Source organism: Lepisma saccharinum, chromosome 25 (assembly GCF_977018435.1).
Source record: "Lepisma saccharinum chromosome 25, izLepSacc3.1, whole genome shotgun sequence".
Taxonomy (NCBI): domain Eukaryota; kingdom Metazoa; phylum Arthropoda; class Insecta; order Zygentoma; family Lepismatidae; genus Lepisma; species Lepisma saccharinum.
In genome coordinates, this window is record NC_139253.1 from 11,007,038 (window position 1) to 11,030,742 (window position 23,705).

The window sequence follows — 23,705 nt, forward strand, 5'->3', positions numbered from 1 at the left end:
ATGGAAACCCGTGGCTAGCATGATAGTGAGGTCCAAGTTATGTCACATAGTTTCATTTTTATGTTTTTACCATATTTCTAACTATTGATTTTCATTTTCTGACACTTTTGAAACGTTCGTTTGGAATAATCAAGAACTACTTTGTCGTAACCAATTTTTTGTTTAAATATGCGACAAACAAATGATTGTTCACCAGAAACAAATTATTTTAGCAATCGCACACATTTGCTTAGTTACCAAAAAAAAGTTACCAAATGTTTGCGGTTACCAAATGTGTTTTGCTAAGAAACAAAATATAAATCCGTTTTTTTCGTATGGTATCTATAATTTGTTTCATTTCAGGACGCTTTTTACTTCATTTCATCATGATACACTCGACATACCCATGCCAAAACATTTGCTGGCGAGGTTGTGAGTCTGACACTCAACGCTGTCAGTTATCTAGATCCTATTATTATTCTGACTGTCGCGTATGAGACCCGGGTTCGATGCCAATAACAAGTGAAATTATTTCATTTAAACTTACGGCACCAGCGTATGGTTTGCTTGGATTTATTTTACTTCGCTTTTTTTTTTTTACGCAAAAACCGGCAATCGAGGTTGTGCGCGCAAAATGTCGATTTGTAACGAAACGTTTGCCTAAAGTTTCCTTCCACTTGCAGCTGAAGAACGTTTTATCTTCGATCACATCAGGAAGACGCTGCAAATTGGGATTTCCCATGCACATAATCTCAGTTCGAAAACTTCGCTCCCTGTCGACCTGCATTCCTTTCTTCCCCCGACTGTCTACTCAACTTCCAGTTTCATTGAACTTGCTAGCTGTAGCAGCGATAAGATTAGTCTGTTCCCGCACATCAAGGGAAACAATGGAGTCATTTATGTTCAGTCATGAATGAATTTTGTTTACCATCATGTGATTTTCAAAATGTGTTTGTGTATGTGCAGTAGTGATTATTTTATTTGTTGGACAGCAAGGATATCCTTTAAACACATACAATGAATAAATCACTTGAGATATGCAATTTAGAAATGAAGTGATTTTGTGTTGATGTTTTCTTTTTTGTACTAAGTACTTGTATATGTGTATAGTATACAGGGTGTTTCTAAAGGTCGTTTACAACGCTTGGGAGGTGATTCCTCTCACGAAAACAAGCAAAAAGTGTGAGTTCGATTTTTACGACTGAGGCTTTGTTTCCGAGATAGGAGCCTCGCAAAAGGGACAAAGTGAACGTCACACCTAACTGGGACTAATACTATCACAGATAGAGAGGCGGTTCCAAGGGAATCATAAAGGAATCGTATGTGCTCAGTCCGGAAGTCACTATGAAAAGTTCACTGCACGCATGCGCAATGGAGTCCTCAAAGGAATTGGGGATTTCCAGCAAGAACAATGCATGGAAAGGGTATGTAACGCAGCAAGAAGGACCGTGACAATGAGAAATGCGTTAAAGACAACACATCCCGACCTCAAACATAAAAACATGAGCACGGAACACAAAATCCGAAAAGTTGAGCACGGTTGCATACCCCAGTTACACGAGAGGAATGAACGAATCATGTTATGTGGCATACGAGAGACACATTACTTCACCAGGAGGAGGGAAAGAAAAACACAATATCAGATCATTGCGACGAACGTGTATTTTTACACGCGACAACTACGTAATATCCCCCCCCCACACACACACACACAACAAACAACAAATGCTACAATGACTTACGCACAGACAGTGCGTGTCACTGTACACCAACTGAAGATGTCACTTTCACCACACAAATGGGGTGGGGAGCAATACCAAGAGTGTTCGCACACGATCACTGTGACGTAAAAGAGACCAGTTGTGGAGCGCTGCGCAGGCAAGTCTGGCTCTCGTAGTCTACGTTTGTTTGAGCTTCATGACTTCTGTACCCGCGAAAGGAGCTCGAAGGGTTGGTTCTCTCCGACAGTCGTCCCAGTCGTGTTTGCAGGTGCTGGGATGTGATCAGCAGTTCGCTCTAGGTTGTCATACGCATTGAAGAGTACTAGTATGTTGTATTGAAAGAAGTTGACGTGGTGGAGTGGGCAAGTTAAGTATCGCAACAATTGGTCTGTGGTGTTCGTATGGTGATACGGCCAATTTGTGCAGTGTGCCAGTGTTAAACGAAAACGATACTTTGCAGTTCCAGCTCCGTATTACACAGATGGCTGCGTATACGACCCAGCAGCTAGCAGACATGCATCTCATGTATGGGGAGGCACGTGGTAATAGCCATGAGGAAAGGCGTCTTTATGGAGAACGCTTTCCACAAAGACGTTTACCATCTCACGCCTTCTTTCAGGCAGTGGACAGTCGACTGCGTGAAACAGGGTCAGTGTTACCACCGCGGCAAGAAGTTGGAAGACCCCAAAGTTTACGCACACATCAGTTTGCAGAAGATGTGTTAACAGCGGTCGCAGAACATCCTGGCACCAGTACACGCGTGCTCGTTCGGCCACGAAACACGTCTCATGTGAATGTTTGGCGAGTGTTGTCAGAGGAAGGAATGCACCCTTTTCAACTGCAGAAAGTACAAGAACTGTTACCTCGTCACTTTCGCCCTCGTATAGAGTTTTGCCAATGGTTGTTGCATCAGCTGGACACAAACCCTCACTTCGGGGCAAAGGTATTGTGGACAGATGAAGCCATTTTCACCAGGATGGATTTCTTCAATAGTAGAAACAGTCATGTCTTGGACTTTGACAACCTACATGCACTTTTTGTGGCCCATCACCAGCACAGGTTTTCAGTGAATGTGTGGTGCGGGATAGTACATGATCATTTAATTGGACCATACATTCTCCCTGTTCGCCTGAATGGTCGCACGTATCATGCATTTCTTAGTGAGGTTCTGCCTGAACTGTTGGAGACCGTACCTTTGGCACTGCGGCAAGAAATGTGGTACCAACACGATGGGGCACCAGCTCATTTCGATCGTAATGTACGATATTTCCTGCATGACGTGTTTCGCAATAGGGTCATTGGTAGGGATGAGCCTGTGCCTTATCCACCGAGGTCGCCAGATCTCAACCCTCTAGATGTTTTCTTCTGGCGAGAAATGAAAACCCTTGTATACGACACACCTGTCACATCAGTTGAGGACCTCGTTGCTCGCATCAACGTCGCCGCCGCGACGGTAGCAGATACACCTGGCTTGTTTCCTCGTACTCGACAATCCTTGATTCGTTGCCGTCATCTCTGCGTAGAAGTGAACGGCAGACATTTTGAAAACCGTCTGTGATCATCGCCCTCGGCAAATCCCAGTGAGAACACTCTTCGTATTGCTCCCCACCCCCTTTGTGTGGTGACAGTGACATCTTCAGTTGGTGTACAGTGACACGCACTGTCTGTGCGTAAGACATTGTAGCATTTGTTGTTTGTTGTGTGTGTGTGTGGGGGGGGGGATATTACGTAGTTGTCGCGTGTAAAAATACACGTTTGTCGCAATGATCTGATATTGTGTTTTTCTTTCCCTCCTCCTGGTGAAGTAATGTGTAGGGAAAGGAACTTCAGGTAAATAAATGTTTTTTCTGCGATAAGATAGAGACCGTCATTTTTGCCAAAATTCTGATCATAGCCTTATATGTCAACACAGCAAATTTTATTTTACATAAAAACACATATTTTCCAGTTTTCCGTATGTAAATACATATTTTGCGAATTTTCATTTTAAATGCATAAAATCGCTCATTGACTTCATCTACCTCGAAATCCTCGAAGGAAAAATGTTTATTCTCTGCACCTCTTTCATATCGAGAGTGTTAGGTTTGTTTTGTCTTTAAGCACCCTCGCTGGCAGACTTCTGGCACCTCGCCTACGATCCTATTGGGAGAAAATAGCTGTAAGTAGCTGGGGCTGGCTACACGTAACGATAGCAAGGCTTTTTAATGAAGCAATGCAGCTATTGTGGCCGGAAGGCATAAAATTTGACAATGTTCTTCTCTTGACAGATGCTGCAGCTTACATGCAGTAGGCCTTGCTGTTAGCTACCCCAAAATGGTGCACGTTACATGTGTGGCTCATGCGTTGCATAGAATATGTGAAAAGATAAGAGCTCTTTATCCCAGTGTCGATGAACTGGTTTCAAATGGGAAGAAAGTTTTTATCAAGTCGCCTAGAAGAATAGACATTTTTAAACAAAAATGTCCTGAAGTTCCCCTTCCCCCTACACCTGTAGTTACGCGATGGGGCACTTGGTTGGATGCAGATGTTATGCCCAGAACTTTGAAAAAATTGTATCTGTTGTAAATGATCTCGACAAAGAAGAATTCTGCAAGAACTGTTGATGGAGCCCTCCTTAAAAGTCGAATTGGCATACATCTCAAGAAACCTGTCCTTTCTCTCCAATTCCATACGAAAGCTTGAATCGTCCGCGTATAGTAGAAACGAAACTGAAAGAATTCACTGGATCTAACGCACGAGTGCAAATGTCTAAATGTACAGAATTTTTTGGGAGAAAACAAGGTTTTCAAACTTTGTTCCAAATTGCACGTGTTTTGGAAAGTGAAGTAGAGGAAGAGGAAGCTTTGGAAAACTTCAGCGTTAGTGACATTTCGTGCTTCAAATATGCAAGAATTGTTTCTTGTGACGTGGAGCGATCTTTCTCACAATATAAGATGCTATTTAGAGATAATCGTGACAGATTTACAATGGAGAATTTGGAAACAAACTATGGTGATCCACTGCAACTCTTCCAAAAAATAGCTCACTAAGAGGTAATCATTTAGAAACTGATTTCAGGTGTTTAAAATGCATGTTATAGTTTGTTTTTGTTACCAAATGTTTTTATTTTTGTCACATATTTTCCTGTTTTTATCACATATTTTCAACATTTATGACACATAAAAAATAAATATTTCTGAGTTTTTTAGCACATAAAGTTCCGTTCCCTAGTAATGTGTCTCTCGTATGCCACATGACATGATTCGTTCATTCCTCTCGTGTAACTGGGGTATGCAACCGTGCTCAACTTTTCGGATTTTGTGTTCCGTGCTCATGTTTTTATGTTTGAGGTCGGGATGTGTTGTCTTTAACGCATTTCTCATTGTCACGGTCCTTCTTGCTGCGTTACATACCCTTTCCATGCATTGTTCTTGCTGGAAATCCCCAATTCCTTTGAGGACTCCATTGCGCATGCGTGCAGTGAACTTTTCATAGTGACTTCCGGACTGAGCACATACGATTCATTTATGATTCCCTTGGAACCGCCTCTCTATCTGTGATAGTATTAGTCCCAGTTAGGTGTGACGTTCACTTTGTCACCTTTTGCGAGGCTCCTATCTCGGAAACGAAGCCTCAGTCGTAAAAATGGAACTCACACTTTTTGCTTGTTTTCGTGAGAGGAATCACCTCCCAAGCGTTGTAAACGACCTTTAGAAACACCCTGTATAAAATTGAAGTAGTTTATCAATTTATAGCTCTTTTGTATGTTGTTTCCTCTCATAATGAAAAAGTGTGTTCCAATTATTATTTTTTCCACCGCTGGTATATACCGCTGATCTATCATTTTATTTACCGCTCTCCTCAGTTTTTATTTACCATAAATTTGTCTCCCTAGTGATGGGACACTCACAAAGAACACCCATGCCCAGGTCAGGATTCGAACCCTGGATCCCTGGTGTTAACCACCACCCCGCCAAAGAGGCCGGCATGGTGTTCATCATATTCGTTATAGCCGAGATCGAGAATGTGTGAAGCCCTATCTCCACACACACCGCCTACGTGACTTCATAGAACGGAGGCGATTGGGTTCCAAAACCGGAGGGGGGGGGGAAGGACAGTATATTTCCTTTTGTAGATGAGGTTTAGCATAGTGCGGAGGGCAAAAGCGGCTAAAAGTGTGGGGGTCAACCGCCCCCCTCGCCCCCGCCTAATTGCCGCCACTGCGTGCAACGTTAATGAAAGCTCTATCTTTCTTACATTATTATTATGTTGGATAGTTTTTAGTAGCCTCCCCGATGGCGTAGTGGTAACGTCGTCGGCCTGTAATCAAGGGATCTCGAGTTCGATACCCGGTGGAGACACACAGTTGTTCGGATCCTACTTTAAGCTGTAGGCTCAGTCCCGATTAGCGTATCTGTGCATAATGTGGTCTTAAGACAAAAACTCATTCCCTTCTTCCTAATTGCGTACAGCAGGTAGATAAATCCAATACTGATAGAGTGCATGCAAACTTTATTATTATTATTTTCTTCCGATTTTAAAATTTCATGCACTGAAATTGATAGTATTTCTCATACTTTAATCTTTCTCACAATATGAATCGACAAAAATGGTGGAAAATCGGGAGCGAAACTTTAGTTCCCTAATATCACAGAGTTAATAATATGGAAAACATTAACTTATTTACTCTTCTGAAATTTTCAGCATTTATGTTTGAACACAAATTAAGTCACTAGTGTATTGGGGAAACGTATGTAGTTCTGGTCCTAACTTGAGTTTTCTTTTATCGTCCACAGATGTCACAGCTAGCAGCTGTATTTCTAACTATGAAGTGCTAAGAAATGAAAAGTTATTTCGTTCGAAAATTATCACATTTTACAGATATTTACTTATCTCTGCAAACTGAGCTGTGAGAGTTGTCAAAGGTAATGGAGGCTATTGCAGTTTTATAGAGAAATAACTTGGAAATGATAAGAATATACGAGAAATAACTGTATTTATTCGTGGCAGACTTCGGACACAAGAAGTTAAACAAATTGAATTCTAATTTTGAAAGGGTGCTTAAGGTACCTTGGAACTCGGCTAAGCTACCATTAGTACAGTAAATTACTTTTATGTATACTTTATTCCATGTGAGACATAACTTGTATAATATATTTCACACACTGTTCTTTTCTCAATAATTACTGTCCTAGACCAAATTTAATTTTCAATAATTTATAATAAACATAATACAATCAGTACTTGAATGATTAAATACGAAAATATAAAACCAGCAAAATTCAAAGTATTTCGCAAAAAATATATATTAGAAATATAATTGTATTTTCGTTGGTTCTGACAAAGCGTAATTTTTCATTGCTGCTGTAAACGTTGATAAGGCTGTTAATTCCGTTACGTCTTACCTGAAAACGTAACAGAGTTAAAGTTACAGTAAATCTGAGGTGACCAGACGTTCCGTATTAACCGCGACAGTCCTTTTTTTAGTCTCTGTTCCGATCATTTTTAACGTAAAACGCGACGGGAAAATGTCCCCTTTTTGTGACAATGACTTAGCGGCATAGAATTACTGCCTGCAACAATACACCTTCTCTACTATTACTATGAACTATAACTATATCATTGTTGAGTAGAAATTGTTTCATATTTCAATGTTTTCATATTCCAGTTTTCTTAAAATAACGGGTGTTTGGACAAGTGACTAGAACGCTTTTTCAATACAAACTTCGAAAACTATGTTCATGGGCGTAGGGGGCAAGGAGGGGCCGTGGCCCCCCACCCTGGAAAATGAAAGTCAATCAAAAATTATATATTTTTCACATATAATTTCATTTCAGCCACAATAATGTGTGTTAATTATTGCGTGAGTATGATAAATTCAAATTTAAGCGATGTTTTTTGAGGGAACAACACTATTATTGGGGAAAATGTTCCTTGTTTGCCCCCCTGAAAAAAATACCTTCCTTCCTCCTCCATGGAAAAAACTCCTGAGGACGTTCATGGCTATGTTGATTAACACGTGTGCAAACTTTAGAAAAATGTTATTTGAAGAGAATGATGTACTAAAGAAGATACATTCATCGGCAAAATGTGAATGGTTGTTCTTTGTGAGTGTCCCCTTCATCAATGCCATCATATCATCACTCATCCTCATCTTCGCGAGTAGCCAGCAGTGGCAGAAAAGTTAAATAAAATAAACCAGATCAATCAATCAAAATGGCTTCTAATTCTAAAGGACTTTTTGGTTAGAGTGCAGTGCATATCACTATATTATGTAAGTTATTTACACAGTATGTGTTTGCTTATTTAATTAGTTTTCAAACATAAGTTTTTATGACGAAGCAGTTTTTATATTAAAATGTGTACGTTTTGCCGTCCCGTTTTTCATTAAGGAAAATATGAATAATGTCCCGTTTTCTTGTTTTAAAAATCTGTTCACCTTAAGTAAAACACTTGAAAAAAAGTATCTACCTAGATAGTTAGTTGCCCTTACAGTCTTATATCGAGCGCAGATGTCAAAAAGTGTTATTTCCGCGCGAAGGAAGTAAGTTACGCGAGATCTGACAGAGTTATTGTCGCCTGACTCTTTCGGAAGTTGCCAATTGCCGGGTGACAACAATTTGGACTCCTGCGCGGAGACGTTGCCAAGGTTCTCGTGAAGGGCCCTTCGCTGCAAGGACCTGCATTCGAAGCAAAATATGGATCGTTCTGCGACACAATCTTTCTCTTTTCTCTTTCGAAATAGGTGCTTGGGAAATCTCCAAGTGGGATCCTGAGATAAGGGGAATTTGTCCGCTGCGAAGTAACCTGTTTTTGAATTACGACGTAATCCTTTTTTTTTTTCTTTCTCGGGGTACGTCAGTTCCCGTTCGGGGCAGAGCGCCAAATGTGCTTCCGACCTGTTACCCCGTCTCTGCCACACTAGCGGCAAAGGAGCGCGTTAAATATAGCCAGCCACCTTCATTCTGATCCATCCATGAATTATTTTTTTCTTCCTCCGAGGACGTGTTGCGGGTTGCCGTGCAATCAGGAGACACGCCGTTATAAGCGTTTGTATTCTGTGCAAGCCTGACAGTGCCGAGTTAGAGCTCTCACGGTGTAACACCATATCGCTGGTCGTGCTGGCTGCGAAAGAAACGTGACTACGATAAGAGGCCAGTTTCATGCAGTTGTGCTGCGGAGGTGTTGGTATGCGAGGAAAGTGAAGCGAGTTTTTGTGCTTGTGATTCGGCGTCCTTTTTTTAGCGAGTGTTGTGTGTGGTGGCGAAGACGTGACGAGGGGGAGCCTACCCCTCGGTTATGCCCGACTGGCGAGCGCAACAGAGCCAGCTGCTCTCATTGTTGTGAATGGTTATTGGTCGATCGTCTGTTGTCTGAGTCGAAGAAGTAATGGTTCTTCGATTTCCCGTTATACTACTCGTGGTGGAGTTAACCGTCGTCTTCCGCTGTGGTTTTGCAGGTAAGTGATTGGAATGCGAGCAGTGACGCCTGATTGTAGTACATTTATTTGCACGAGAATTGCGCCCTTTTACTTCCACCCTGTGTCAGACGTAGTGTTGCAGTCTGTCAAATGTCATGAACACAAGGTCATGTATCCGTACATAACACTCCTACACCTCGCTTATGAAATTCTTGGGACACCACCACTCTTACACAAGACCGGAAATATTGCTATTAGATTCATTTTTTTTACAGTAACATGTCACTTCCAGTGGCGGCGGGGGGGGGTGGGGGGTGGGGGGCAAGGTTTTAAAACTTGGGAGTGGGCAAATACAGTACATTTTCCTTTATAGATAAGGTTTAGCATCCGTTCTGTAGCGCAGAGGGCCTCTGGTTCGAGTTCCGGGTACGCCATGGCTATCGAGTTCCGGGTACGCCATGGCTATTTCTTTGTATTCTGTCTCTTCTTAAAAGAATAGATAGAAAATCAACATAAATTAACAAAAATGCAAATAGTTGGAAATGGTGCGGAGGTTCACAAAGCATGCTTTTAACAGAGTTGAAAGTTTACAAATGTTCTCACTAGATGTCTCTTCGTTCGTTATCATTATTTCAATGTTTAACCTTGCACAAAATACCCAATCGGGAAGATAAGGTAGACTCATAAATTCAGGTTGTCAAACTTGAACAAACCAACATAAATTTTAATTTAAATATTGCAATTATTGCATTGATGGATTACAATATCTACAGGTTCCTGCATTTTAATTTAATGATTTACCCTACATATATAAACATTTTTTTTGTTCTAAAAGTTAGTAGTTGCTTCAGTAAAGTTAATCCCGTATTTATTTTTCATATTTATGGACACGTTGAAGGGCATGTAATTTTATACATCTAAGAAATACAGATGGCATTGGTGAAAATGCAAGAATAACGTCCTACTCACACATGACAGCTTATTCGTGTTTAAGTGAGCGTGTGGCAATCTTTCACTAATAATTACTTGTTTGTATAATGACGATTATGTTAACCAATATGGTGTGAGGAATACGGGCCATGGGTTTGATCGTGGACAAATTAACCTTCCTGTTTTCTTCCAATTTACGAACAATGCTCACAACTTCCACTGACCAAGGCTGCTTACTTGACGTTCCGCCAGATGTCCTTCGTCAGCAGGTATTCCCATTACAAGGTGTGTGATAAATCCGGAACAAACATAACGACCCTGGACGTGAAAAAAGCCAACTAGTACATTGATTGAATGAAACTAGTTTTTGTTGTCAATTTATCGTTTAAAACCACTGCTTTTGCCAAGTCGTGGATTTTCTAATACCATATATAGAAATAGCAGACAGAGGCGTACTGAAAAGTTATTAATGAAGTCCTCCCTCCTATCCCTCAAATTTTCTGCAACAAATACTGGATATTTTAGGAAATGTTTGCCCAAGTACCAAATAATTCGAATCTCACTGAGGGTCTTCTTGCTAATCACAAATTCATATCACAGTTGCTACATTAGTATTGTGGTTATTTGTACACAAATATCGTAGTTTGTCATTCACTTTGTTTTACTCAATGCGAGGCTGAAGAATTGAAATAAAAGTACAGTAAAATAGATGTGACCCACCGGATTTTTTACACAGCATATTGTGCTCGAAATGTAACCACCATTATGCGTGAAAGCATGACAAGTAAGCGTAGTAAAATTACGCTGTATAAATTATTTTCTCTGCTGCTGTGAAAAGTTTTCATTGTAAGACTGCACCGACGCTGATCATTGAGTTTTGCAACTAACCGATTTAAAACACAAAGCGAAAACTTTTATTTACTTAGCGGATTCCACTCCGCACACGTAAGCAGAGGAAAGAAAACAAAGAAAAGTGTGTTAAGTACGTTCTTTACTTTCGTTAGCAATAAAGTCTATGTAGAAAAGGAGGTCAAGTGATTTCTTGGAAGAAACACAACCCTTGTCCATTGTTTTTAATGTGGTTGCCACGAAAACACTCTTTGTAGCACGTCAAACTCGGGCTGTGACAGGAATACAGCACAAGGCATGGTCGAATCGAGACAAAATGCAAAGTAGAAAGCCATTCCTTGATCACGGAACAAGCAGAAGCAGGTCTGAACAATCCATAGCAATATTACCCATAAATCTTTTGGGCGGATCAACACAGGTGGCTGTTCCCACCGGTCGGAGGGGCGGTAAGGCCTCACACCCCACTGCAGCGCCTTCGACGGTGGTTGCCCGAACTAGTTTAAAAGCACGTCGGAGGGGACTGGTGTGTAGTGGCGAGGGGCGGGGTGGGTTTTTATACAAGCCTTCACCTGGGTTGGGAAGACAAAACAACGCGCCATGTCCGTCAAAACATTGGCAGCTCACAAAAACAAAACAAGCAGCGCCATTAACTAGTGGGTCAGAGGCTGTAAAAGGAATGGAAAAAATGACCTTCTGGAAGGACAAGGGTCCGGTTGGGCAGGCAGGGTAACAGGAAACATGGCGAAGAATGACAAAACGTACAATTACGTAAGCCTATCATTTTCCACTAACACGAAAAGCGTAGCTCCCTGAGCAGAGTTTTCGTGGAGCTTTGAGGCAACGCCTACCACGGGGTGAAGGGTGTAGAATAGAAGATACACCCGAGCCTTCATCCCTGCATTCCACATTGTACAGTCACGGACACTGTTGGCTTGTAACGAACCCATTGAAAGTAAATGGGTTTATTACAAACCAGAAGTGTCCGTGACTGTACAATCAGCGCTAATAGTAACACGAATGTCACCAGGCAAATTGGGCAGCACCACGTTCATTAACTTTCTTTCAAGTGAGATTCAAGTACAGAAACAAAACACAAACGAAGCAGTTGAAAATAAGTGTAAACAGTGATGGACAGTTTGCATTGTAACATGTAGCCATCCAACTGTGCATACAAAATTATACCATTACACGATTGTACAATTAAAAGTGAAAGTGTGAACTAGTGTAGGTAAGCTTCCTGGCTTATGAAGATAGTTTTAAGCTCAAGGTACGAGATCCCAGCGTTTACGTGTAACCAACACGCTTTTGTTCAAAGTTGTGCAATCATACAGTATATATGCTTTAGGAACGGTATGGTTTCTTTACATAACCATGTTCGCCCATGAGGCAATACGACAATATAATTAGGTCGATGTTAGTTATTTGTTTATGCATTTTTATAGCCGCAGATCATTTCATTCTATTTCCTGAAGTTGCAAAATGTCTCTGAGAGCATGCAAGTAACATTACGCTGAAACAGTTAACTAAATTCATTCCTTGTAATTTGTACAGCCGAATACTCGGCAGTACACAGGGATGGGGAAACGATATTGAAATGCTGTATAAACGTTACCCAAACACCATCTCTAATTTTCTGTTATCAAATCGAATATTTTGCTGAAAGGATACAGAACGAATTAAAAGCATTTATTTAAACTTCTACAGTAGTATCCGAACTGTCGTACGAGCTTTGTTTTTTCAGCAGTGTATGTGTATAAATATTAATCATTAACAGTGCTAATATCAAGGTTTGCTTCAACAGCAATTGAATGGTTAGAACAATAATTCTTGTGCTTGAATACCAATCGTGCAATGTGTTACTCTTGTTGCTGGTTATTTTCTTGAAGGTAATATGCATCTGTTGCCTGACGATTTAATTTAAGCATATTATAATCTTACTCTTTGCAGTATTTGTTCATTGTTTAGTATGTAATTCATATTTGCTTATGTGTGTGATTTATGTCTGGTTTCATGGCTCCTATGTTTCAGAAACATTTTCAATGCCTGTTGTAAACAAAAGAGCAAGAGACGTTCATTATTTCTATTCAGCCAAGTATCGGTTTAAGTGATAAATTCATACATATTCTCAGAGAACCTTCTCGGAAATTTCGCAAAACCCGGGTTTGAACAATGTCTGCTGACAGTGGCAGTGATTGGGTTCCAAAACCGGAGCGGGGGGGGGGGCAAGATACATAATCTCCGCCACTGTCTGCTGATGTGCAAAATTGTGTAACTTTGAGTGTAGGCATTGGACAACAGTTTTAGACAGACCTTTGGCTACTAGAATTTACTTCAAGTTAATGCATTAAACAAAACAGCTCGACATAGAAGAAAATACTTTCATTATATGATGCCTTTCGGTGTTACTTTTATAAACAACAAAGGTGCATCAAACTGTAAACCTGATTCTTGGCAAAGGCCAAGAGACACGCCAAAGTTTAAGTAACACATGGGAAACGCTTAATCAGCGGGTGTACATTTCCACAGTCCTTTTTCTTCCTTCCCATCTATTTCCTTGCTGTCAGCCTCTTTCTTGATTTCTGCCTCCCTCTCCAGTCTGTCATTTGTCTTTCACTCTATGTCTCTTCATTCTGTGTGAGCCTCTTCGTTTCTTCTTATTATTGACTCTTCACTCTTCTGTTTCCGCCTTCATTTCTGCCCCTTTCTTCTGTTTATCATTTTTCTTCCTGCTTCTCTCGCTGCTAAGATAGATCAGGCAAAGTTGGGCCTTTTCCGCTGATATCTTTGAATTGATGTTTTAAGCCCACTTTATGCACAGAAAGGCTAATCGGGACTGGACATGCCGGTTGAAGTGGGATCCGAACCACTGTGCAATGTGCTCAACCAGGTATTGAACCCGGGACCCCTTAATTACAAGGCGACTGCGTTATCACTACGTCATCGGGAGGTCCACTTTTCTGCTGATAGCGTCGCTATGAGGCTTACAAGATCTATTTGCTGGTATAGTAACTTCAGCAATGAAAGCTGACGACAATAATAATGAAGACATTAGAACAGTGAAAGGAAACTTTAAACTAGACGGATCGACAAGGCAATTGACAAAAAGCGGTATTTCCCAGAAACGAACCAACGACAACCAAAGTAACACACCGTTGGCAATTCTGAGCATGAGAGGCGTAAGAACATGGTTTGCCAACACTGGCCACGTCTATATCACGAAATTCTTGTATGTCTTTATCTTAAGTGAAACACATTTGCTAATTAAATATTATCCTGTGACCTCCGTGCCCTTGTCTCTTAGATTTATGTCGTGAAAGAAGCGCACATGCTTGTAAATAAAAAGTTCGCCGTCTCTTATACAAAGGACATTTTCCCCAGTATTTGATAACTTAAGTACAAACACAACCATTATCAATTTGCTGCCTCAGACCGCTTTGATTGTGTTCCAATCGCGATTTGCAGTTGCCAATCAGGGTCAGATGTGCGCTGAGTTGAATGCCTGATAGTGTAGTAGAAACTGAACTTCTTGGCCATTTTTCACCTTTTCAGGTGTTCGGACTTTTCGTGGTTGCAATTTTTTACTTTCTTCTTTCCGTTTCTTTTTATGTTGTTGTTGTTTTTTTATGTATGTTCTTGTGTTATTATCTTAGCTGTTCAGTGGCGAAGTTCGACTTTCTGGTATGGCTGTAGTACGCGAGTGAAAAAACGATGGGGAGATGGGGGAGGAGAAGCAATCGACTATCCCAAGTACTTGAGCGAGTACTCCAGCCAATACTGTCCTTAAGTTTAGCTATTCTTTATTCCTCTGTATTTTCTTTCTCTCTCTCTTCCCTATCTCTTTCTCTCTCTGCCTCTTTCTATTAATCTTTTCTCTATGTTCCCTTACTTTTTATCTTTTGTTTTTCCTGCCTTCTTTATTTCTTTTCTCTCGTTCTCTCCGTCGTTTTCCCTCCTATCTCTATATTTATTTTCTTCTCTGTTTTCCTCCATCTCTTTCCACTTCTCTCTATCTCTCACTGTCTCTTTCTCTCTCTCTCTCTCTCTCTCTCTCTCTCTCTCTCTCTCTGTCTCTGTCTCTTTCTCTCTCTCTGTCTCTCTCTCTCTCTCTCTGTCTTGTCTCTCTCTCTGTCTTGTCTCTCTCTCTCTCTGTCTGTCTCTCTGTCTTGTCACTTTCTCTCTCTCTCTGTCTATCTGTCTCTGTCTGTCTCTTTGTCTCTCTCTGTCTGTCTATCTCTCTGTCTGTCTGTCTGTCTGTCTGTCTGTCTGTCTCTCTCTCTCTCTCTCTCTCTCTCTCTCTCTCTCTCTCTCTCTCTCTCTCTCTCTCTCTCTCACTCCCTTTGCTTTACCCGCACATTTGCTCGACCAGTGTAAGGGGGTGACCCTTTCAAAATACACTCAGATGTCAACCTCCCTTCCACATTGTACACCCTGGACTGCATCTTGCAGACTAACAAGGCTCTGGCGCCTGGTCCCATGACCAGTGTAATCCTCCATGGAACTTATGTTGTGTGCTGTCCCTCTGTGTTCCTGATTGTCCCTTCATCTATTGCATCTTATCACCCACCATTCATCCTGATCTTCGCAATTAGCCAAAGTGGCAGAAAGGCGAAGTTTCATTTATTCATTCGACCAGTGTGACCAACCTTTTCCAAGTACACTGCTACGATGACCAAAAGTAGCAGAAGAATAGCAAAATACCAAATAAGTTGCTACACTGAAAGACAGGAACAACTAGACCATGGATTTTGAAGAAAACTTGCTCTCAGCAGCGAGTAGCTTATCAGAGTCATGTCCAACGTGACAATAATTTATCTTCTTCCAACAACAGGGCGATAAGATACCACCATCTGTTAGGGTTAATTTTTCCATAACAGTTGAAGCTTTTGTTCACTTCCCTTTTACATTTTTAGCCAGGTGGCCGTGATATGTTTCATGGAAGAGTCCTTTGTCTAACGAAATCTGTTGTGTCATAAATCTCGTTTCTTAGGAAACTGCTATCTGAAGCATGTATACACAGTGTTGTGCAATTCCTGGCGTTGCATACAGCTCTGGCACGTGTTAAATGTGTATGATGAATTCCAGTGCATTTCAGTTGAGTTTTTCTTTCTTTTTTTTAACATTTTGCTCATCGTCTTACACCAGACTTTTGGAGATTTGTCGAGCCGAACCCGGGAACGAGACAGACCTATGTAAAATCTGGACAAGGTTCTAGACTCTTTATTTCGTTCGGGACTTGTGGACGATATTTTAAAATTTTTCCCGAAGCTAATGTTCTTTACTATGCCATTCTTCCGACATAATCTTACCAAGCGAATAGTATCTACTGATTATTTATAGATACGTCATATATTTTCCTTATAATAAGTACAAAATCCAAGGCATCTACGGGAATTTCAAGGTATCAAACAGAGAAACGTTAAGATGAACATGAAATTTGTGAGATGGCATTGTGAATATGTTGTATATTTCGAGACGATACTAGATCGAGACTTGCATTTCGAGACGAGACCCTATTAAGTTTCGTCACGAAACAATCCCTGGTAAATTGGCTACTTTGAAAAACATGCTGGCTGATAGAGGGACACGAAGAAGATAACGAAACACGGGAAATCGTCTGTGACATGTTTTAAGATTATGTAGTCGGTTTGACAAGACTTACTTGGTTTAACACTGTAATATTGTATTGTTATATGTGTGCAAGGAAAATGTTAAATGCATAATGATGTTCACAAGGCCTGTGTATTATTTGTGGAAGTAATGAATGTGTGGTTTTGCAGTCACAAATCCAACACTGGCTTGTACTTTAATAACCTTTGTAAGCGAGTTTAGATTTCATTTTGTTCTTAGTGCGGGTATGTGTATACATCGAAACGTTGAGAAAACAAAGAATTTTAGCTAGTAAAGAATCGAAAGTTATTGTTAATATTATTTGTAAGACGATGGTGGCTGCTGGAACAGATGTTTATGAATACTTTTATTGTTATTTCACGGTTAAATCTTACGTGTTAAATGCTCATAAATGTAAATGAAAGAGCGAATAAGACATGTTCAGATATGGCAGCATTACTCAGCATTGAACGTGATTGCATTAAAAGCACCCACAGGGCACTAGGTTAGAAGACTTACAATATAGTACTAATTACCTCTTGGTTGTGCAAACGCATGCATTATGCATGACGTTATTTCTTCGCTACACTTACGACCTTTCGTTCAAATGAGGAATTTCTATCCCACACGGGAAGATATGGTATCTACTTCAAGAGGGCAAATACATGCACGCCGCTTTGTTAAGGCTCGTCTGGACCAGCCAGGAGAGCTGTTTCCGAATTTTCCTCTCGTTTCGGAAAACCGCTATGATAGTCCAAAATCTGAAAAATTACATATGCTTGGAATTCCTTGTAGAGAATTCACGTTAATCTTCATGAAGTCATTGATAGCGAGAGGGAAAGCCAAAAACACATATTTTTTAGCGCTCAAATTAGTTGTGGGACGGAGTGCAGCAAATGTGGAAAAGTTGGAGAAAGTGGGAGTGTTTTTGGTGAAAGTGAAGGAAAAGAGAAGTGAGGCGAGGAAGAAGGAAGGAAGAATGGAAGAAGAACGAGTGGAGTGAATCTGGTGGTAGGGGAGGGGAAGGAATATGTACATAGGGGAAAGACAGCATAAGAGAGAAATTCAAATACATATATATATATATATATATATATATATATATATATATATATATATATATATGTATGTATGTTTGTGTGTATTTATTTATTGTCGAGGAAATATTCAAATGTGATGTAGTGCGTACAGCCTATGGCTCGCACATGAAAGGAATAAATCTAAATCTATTTTATTTTAGTAAGAGAACGAAGAGAAATTTTTGCTTCCAATTGTTTTCTCTTTCTTCCTCTCTGTCATCTTTTCTTCTTTTCGTCGTTTCTCACTTTCTATATGCAGAGAGGCAGACACATATCTAGAAATACCTTTCGGTGAGGGAAAGGGGGGGGGGTCCGAACCAAGTGTCTCGGGAATAATAATAATAATGTTTAAATTTAAATAATTATATTAAATTACAAATTAAATATATAAAATAATTAATATTCTTATTATTACATGAATTGATACAAAGAATACCGTATGAGAATAGAGATGTAACAGCACGTATTCATTATCTAGTTTACCTGTGGTTAAGATCGGCATAATTTTTATGAAAACAAGTGCCCTGGCAAAGAAATTAATGTAAAATAAGTGAAGAATTGAATATGTATAGAATAATAAAACAGGTTGTTACATCTAGTTGGCGAAAAGTAAAGTTGCTGATAAATATTTTATGCATATTATCATAAATAGTACTGTGCTTCAAAGTCGATGGTCCCAATATAATCCTTGCCTTGTAATAAGTTCAGAGGAAAGTGTAATCATCGATTATAGCTACAATAAAAGCTAAACAAGTATATTTTCATTATTTAATTTGAATACATGGTAAGTCTTTCGGGGGGGGGAGGTCCTGACCCCCTGAACCCCCTCTCCTAAATACGTCCTTTGCAGAGAGGGAAAACAGAAGTAGGTAGGAAGAAACGCACACACGCATAGAGAGAGAGAGGGGGGGGGAGGGATACGACCCAACTCGGCTTATCAATTTGTCCACGCTTTCATGAAAGCATAACCGGTGTAAAATTACCAAAGCAAAACTTTTGCAAGCACTTAAGAAAAATTAAACCCCCTTCCGCCTTTGTACACAAAGGCGTGGCAGCCAGATAAACGATTCAGCATTAGCTGATGTTTTCGGAATATGATACATCGTGTGTTCAAGCAATGTAAATATCCAGGTGGAGCAACGTGTTATCTCTGATGCTATCCATCACGATAATGTAAGTGCAGTTGCTGATAACCGTGCATTGTCCTTGGTTTTTATAATACGCACAGCACAAGTGGAAGCTCCTTACAACATAACCGTGGCTGATACTGTCATCATTAAATTAAATACAAAATATAACATTGTGACTGAACAACAAGGACTTCAAACTTTCTGCCGTCTTTCGTTTCGAAACTTACCACAGTTCTTACCAATGTTTGACCGAGGCACAACATAAACTATAGTTCCAGTTGAATAATCTACTCGTAATATTTTCAATCTTGTTTTCAGTTTTATCGCTTTTTTTGTGCTCATTTCCTCTCTACGTGGTCATTTCTTTTCTGTTTTCGTCCATCTTCCGTTTCTTTTTCCTTTCCCTCCCTCCCCCCCCCTCTCTCTCTCTCTATCTATCTATCATATATATATATATATATATATATACACAAATAAATATCCTCCGATATTCTCTTTTTAATTCGCCCGACCCTGTGGCCGAGTGGTTAGCACATCGCGCTGCGACGCCAAGGGTCCCGGGTTCGAATCCCGGTCGGGCTTGGTTGTTTGTGAGTGTCCGTTCATCAATTTCATCACTCATCCCCATCTTCGCAAATTAGCCAAGAGGCACAAAAACGCGAAGTAAAATAAACTAAATCAATCAATCAATCAATCTCTTTTTAATTCCGTTATCTCTCTCTCTCGCTTTCTCCCCCCCCTCTCTGTCTGAAATTTGTTTATCTCTTTCTTTCTGTAGGGGCCTACCTCCCTGAGGGCGAAATGGTAACGTTGTCACCCTATAATCAAGGGGTGCCGGGTTTGATACCCCGCGAAAAATGGTTCGAATCCCACTTTGACCTGCAGGCCCAGTACGAATCAGTTTAAGTGGATTTAAAACTGAAAAAAGTATTTCTTTCTTTATATATCTCTTTCCTTAATCACATATATTCCGCTCAAAAACGCAATTTTATCCAATCTCCGTGTCGGTGCGGTTAACACAGTGGGCTACGATGCATTGGATCGCGGGTTCGAATCCAGGCTTGGGCATGAGTGTTCTTTGCGAGTGTCCCTTCGTCAGTTTTATGATGTCATCAATGAGGATCATGGTCGCGATAAGCGAAAAGTGGCAGAGAAGCGACGCTAACTAACAAAATTTTAAACAATCAAAAAGATCGTAATTTTCGATTTCGACCCTCTCCCGTGACCGGTGTTGGCGATTCCATTCGATCCATCTTGCACAGACAAATTGTCCACGAGGGAACGTGCAGCATAGCAGGTCGGAAAGGAGCCTCCGCAGTGGCAACGCTGGCTCGTGTGGACCGCAACTCGGACAGTCCAAAGGCCGACGATGAAGACTTCTGTGATGTCGCCGCTATCAGGCCTTCCCTCCGATTTGTGGGGCAGGCGATGATACTGGATGTCTCGGCCCAGACCTTAGCACCTTTCCAAGTCTCTTTATCTGCGTGACTTCACAGACTGGATGTCGCGGATTCTTGTGAGTTCTTGTTTACTTGCTGACTTGCGATAAGGCAACTTTGTATATGGGTTAAGTCATCGCAACTTATAATTATGCGCGTGTTTCGAAACACATGGAACGTACAGTAAATACAACGTGGATGTAACTGCCCTAGAAATTATCTCTTTGAATCCAGTACTAAGAGCTTCGTTTTGAACTGTACTGGTGTGTCAGTCAGTAATTGAACCTCGCTATGTGTGAAATAAATCGAAAGAACAATTTGCTTACTATAGTGGAAGTTCTCTTCCAGCATATAGAAGGAAGCACCGAGGTACAAAGCTTCTGTAACCATTAATCCTTGTTCCTTCACCTAAAATGGCGCAGTGGTAGCGTCGTCGCCTTGCAATCAAGGGGTCTCGGGTTCGATACGCGGTTGAGGCACTGGTTCGGATCCCACTTTAAACTGTAGGTCCAGTCCCGATTAGCCTTACTGTGCATAAAGTGGAATTAGAACATCAACCAACCTTCACATAAAACTGGATGCATAGACCAGGTGCTCCCCCTTCTCTCCACCGTAATAACATTGTATTATTTTATCATTGCATAATCTTTATATTCAAATCCGGGAACTTTTCTAACGATGGAAGCGGCCCCGGCGCCCACCCAGCGTCGAATAACATGGGTACCTGGGGGAAACCCTGGGGGGTAAAGGCGGTCAGGGGCGTGATGCTGATCACATCACCCCCACTCACGACCGGATCAAGAAAGTGTGGGGCGTTACCCCCACACCCCCTATACGCCTTCATGGCGTGGTGCTAAGCACAGGGAGCACTTTTTTTAAATATTATCTTTACTGTATTATCATGATCATTTTGTTTTTATGTCTTTGTTTTTATTGATTTATTGATTGTTTTTATTGATTTATTGAATCTCTGACAAGGGTTGGTTGTAAGAACAGCCCGTGAGGCCAAAACACGCCTGCTATTCTATTCCACCCTGCCATTTCTAACTTTGCACCTCGAATAGAAACCTTTACCATGTTGCATATTTAAAGTTTTAAATAAGAACAATAATAGCCTTATTTTTAAATTATTTTAGTGGTACTGATAAAGAATACTTTTTTGTAGGTATGCATTTACTTACTACCTGCATGGTGATATCAAAATAACAGTAATATCATAGCTTAAATTGCTACATGATTTTGCAATGTATTCAATGTGTTATGCAGCAGTAACTTCAATTAATTCTTCTTTATACAAATCCAGCTCATGTAAAAATAAATAACCAGGCTTACATAATCAAAAATATGGTTTTGTTACTAAAGGAGGACACCCCGAACAGTCGCCCGGTTGTCCGCTCTTGATATAGATGCACATCCTAGTCGCTTTCCTTTGTGGGCACTAAAACTTGTAAAATAAATACGAAAATAACCACTGGAAAAACACTATATAATAATAAGTTATCAAAATGAACTTGTTTCTAATTTTCTTGGTGAGTTGCACACTTATGGACTTCATTTTTTTGTATTGTATCATAGTGTTCTTAGTTTTGCGTAGCTTTTCTGCCACTGTAGGATAATCGCGGAGATGACGAGATTGATGATATGACCTTGATGAAGGGACACCTCAAAGGACGCCCATTCCATGCCGGGATTCGAACGCGGAACCCCTATTTGCGCTTTGCTAACCACTTCGCCACGGCCGTTACTAGATAGAGTCAAGTGGCGAAAGAAAGCAAAAATATGAAAAACGGGCATTTTTAAGGAAAGAATATGCAAAATGTCAAAATAGACTTTTTTAGGCAAGAAATTTACCATTAAACTCCAAAAATCACGACAAAATAAAGTAGGCAAATAAGCAAGAATTCGCTCCGTAGCTTTGTGAAGGTTTGCCAGAATATCTCGTTCTCGTAACGAAATACTAGCCTCGAGAATAGTCCCTGTACCTATGTAATACAGGACCTATAGTGTCGTTCTCTCAAATTATCGCGTGTCTATGAACCATATCATGATCGGTGCATGATCCCGATTCCTGTTTCACATGGGGAGCGTGCAGAGGATACCCACGATGTGAAGTGTCATCCACACCTTCAGGGGTTTACGAGTGCATGAACCTTTGGCGTGCACTGGTTTATGTAAATTCATTTGCGTGAGCGCGCGCTTGCATGTAGTGTTCCTTTAAAAATCAGAAAAACGGTATTTCAATATAGATAATCTCCAAGCTGGTATACTCTGATTTTATTTTATTTCTGGTATTAACCAGTATTCGTAGGATTGGAGTGGCCAGAGTCTCCAAGCATAACACACATAAATTTGAATTTGAATTTTAAAATTTTGGGTGCGTCAGCACTTAGGCTACTCGTATTTTGCACCCTTCACGTTTTACGGAGTCCAGCCCCTTATCATTGCAAATAACAACTCTAACGTTGCATAACTAAAAATCTTAAAATCTTCTGACTTCTGTTAAAAGCTGAGGCTGTAAACGGGCACTCAGCACACACAAGGACAAGAAACAGGACAACACAAAAAATTATACTGGCTATAGTGTCAGTCGCCAGAGCCTCGTTAGTCTTCAGTCCAGGGTGTACTACGTGGAAGCGAGGTTGACTTTTGGGCGCCTACGTGGAAGGTACCCCTTACACCCCATAACACGCATAAAGCAGAATTACGCCAGTGTGTAACTGAATGCTCCATGAAGTTACAACATGCACCCCAATCATACATGCATTTATTTTCATACAATGAAAATCGGACCTTGAAAATCTGGAGAAGGATGAGTGAAAAAGTCGGGGAATTTCGAAAAAATCAAAAACTTAGAAATGCGTGCAAAAATCTAATAAATTGTACTTTTCTTTTGAACCAGCTTCTTATTGGGAGATATTCTATATAAAACCGTGTTTATAGTTCACCTTTGTCCATCCATTTTCACCAGTGTTGATTATACCTTATTCACAGGCCAGCCGCACACCGGATCCGACGCGACGAGTAATTTTGTTGCAAACCGACTCGAGAGAACGTTTAACATGGGGCTCTTATGAGCCGCCGCACACCGGACGAAACAATTGACTCGAGTCACGTTGCGACAGCTTGCGACAAAACAGTGAAGGTCCCGGGAATTTGGTTTCGGAGGAGCACGATGCAACAAAACGCTCTGCGCATGCGCGAATCCTTTCCTCTCAGCACACCACCTGCGTAACTCATCACTAGAGCCCGGAAGTTCAGGCATTTATTTTCGTTAAAATAGGCAGGCAAAAAGGCATTTATAATGTGGTAAATAGGCACTAAAAATGAAAAAAAGGCAAAATAAACCGAAAAAAGGCACATTTAGAAGTCGCTTACTTTTATCTATAATTTCTGGCAAAATGTTAAAATCTAAATTGGGAAGAGCATTTCAATTTTCTCCGTCTTGATTGCACATAACTACAAGGTGCTTTTTAAGTTCTAAACATTCATTGATAGTCGTCTGTCAGAGAGAATGTTTTTCATAATAGAAAATGATCTTTCTACTTCGACAGAAGTTATTGGAGCATACATAT

At 40.6% G+C, this 23,705-nt stretch overlaps 1 protein-coding gene across 4 annotated transcripts in view; it reads left to right on the forward strand.

Annotated features, from left to right (window-relative positions):
• Nucleotides 1–8,665: 8,665 nt before the first annotated feature.
• Nucleotides 8,666–23,705, forward strand: part of LOC145978890 (cysteine-rich motor neuron 1 protein-like) — a 261,004-nt gene continuing 245,964 nt past the window's right edge. For 3 of the 4 annotated variants that reach the window (XM_083111823.1, XM_083111824.1, XM_083111826.1), the window contains exon 1: nucleotides 8,666–9,138. In XM_083111823.1, coding sequence (XP_082967949.1) covers nucleotides 9,069–9,138 — 70 coding nt within the window. In that variant the 5' untranslated portion in view covers nucleotides 8,666–9,068. The remainder of the gene's footprint in view (nucleotides 9,139–23,705) is intronic. The other variant, XM_083111825.1, reaches the window with a different exon arrangement.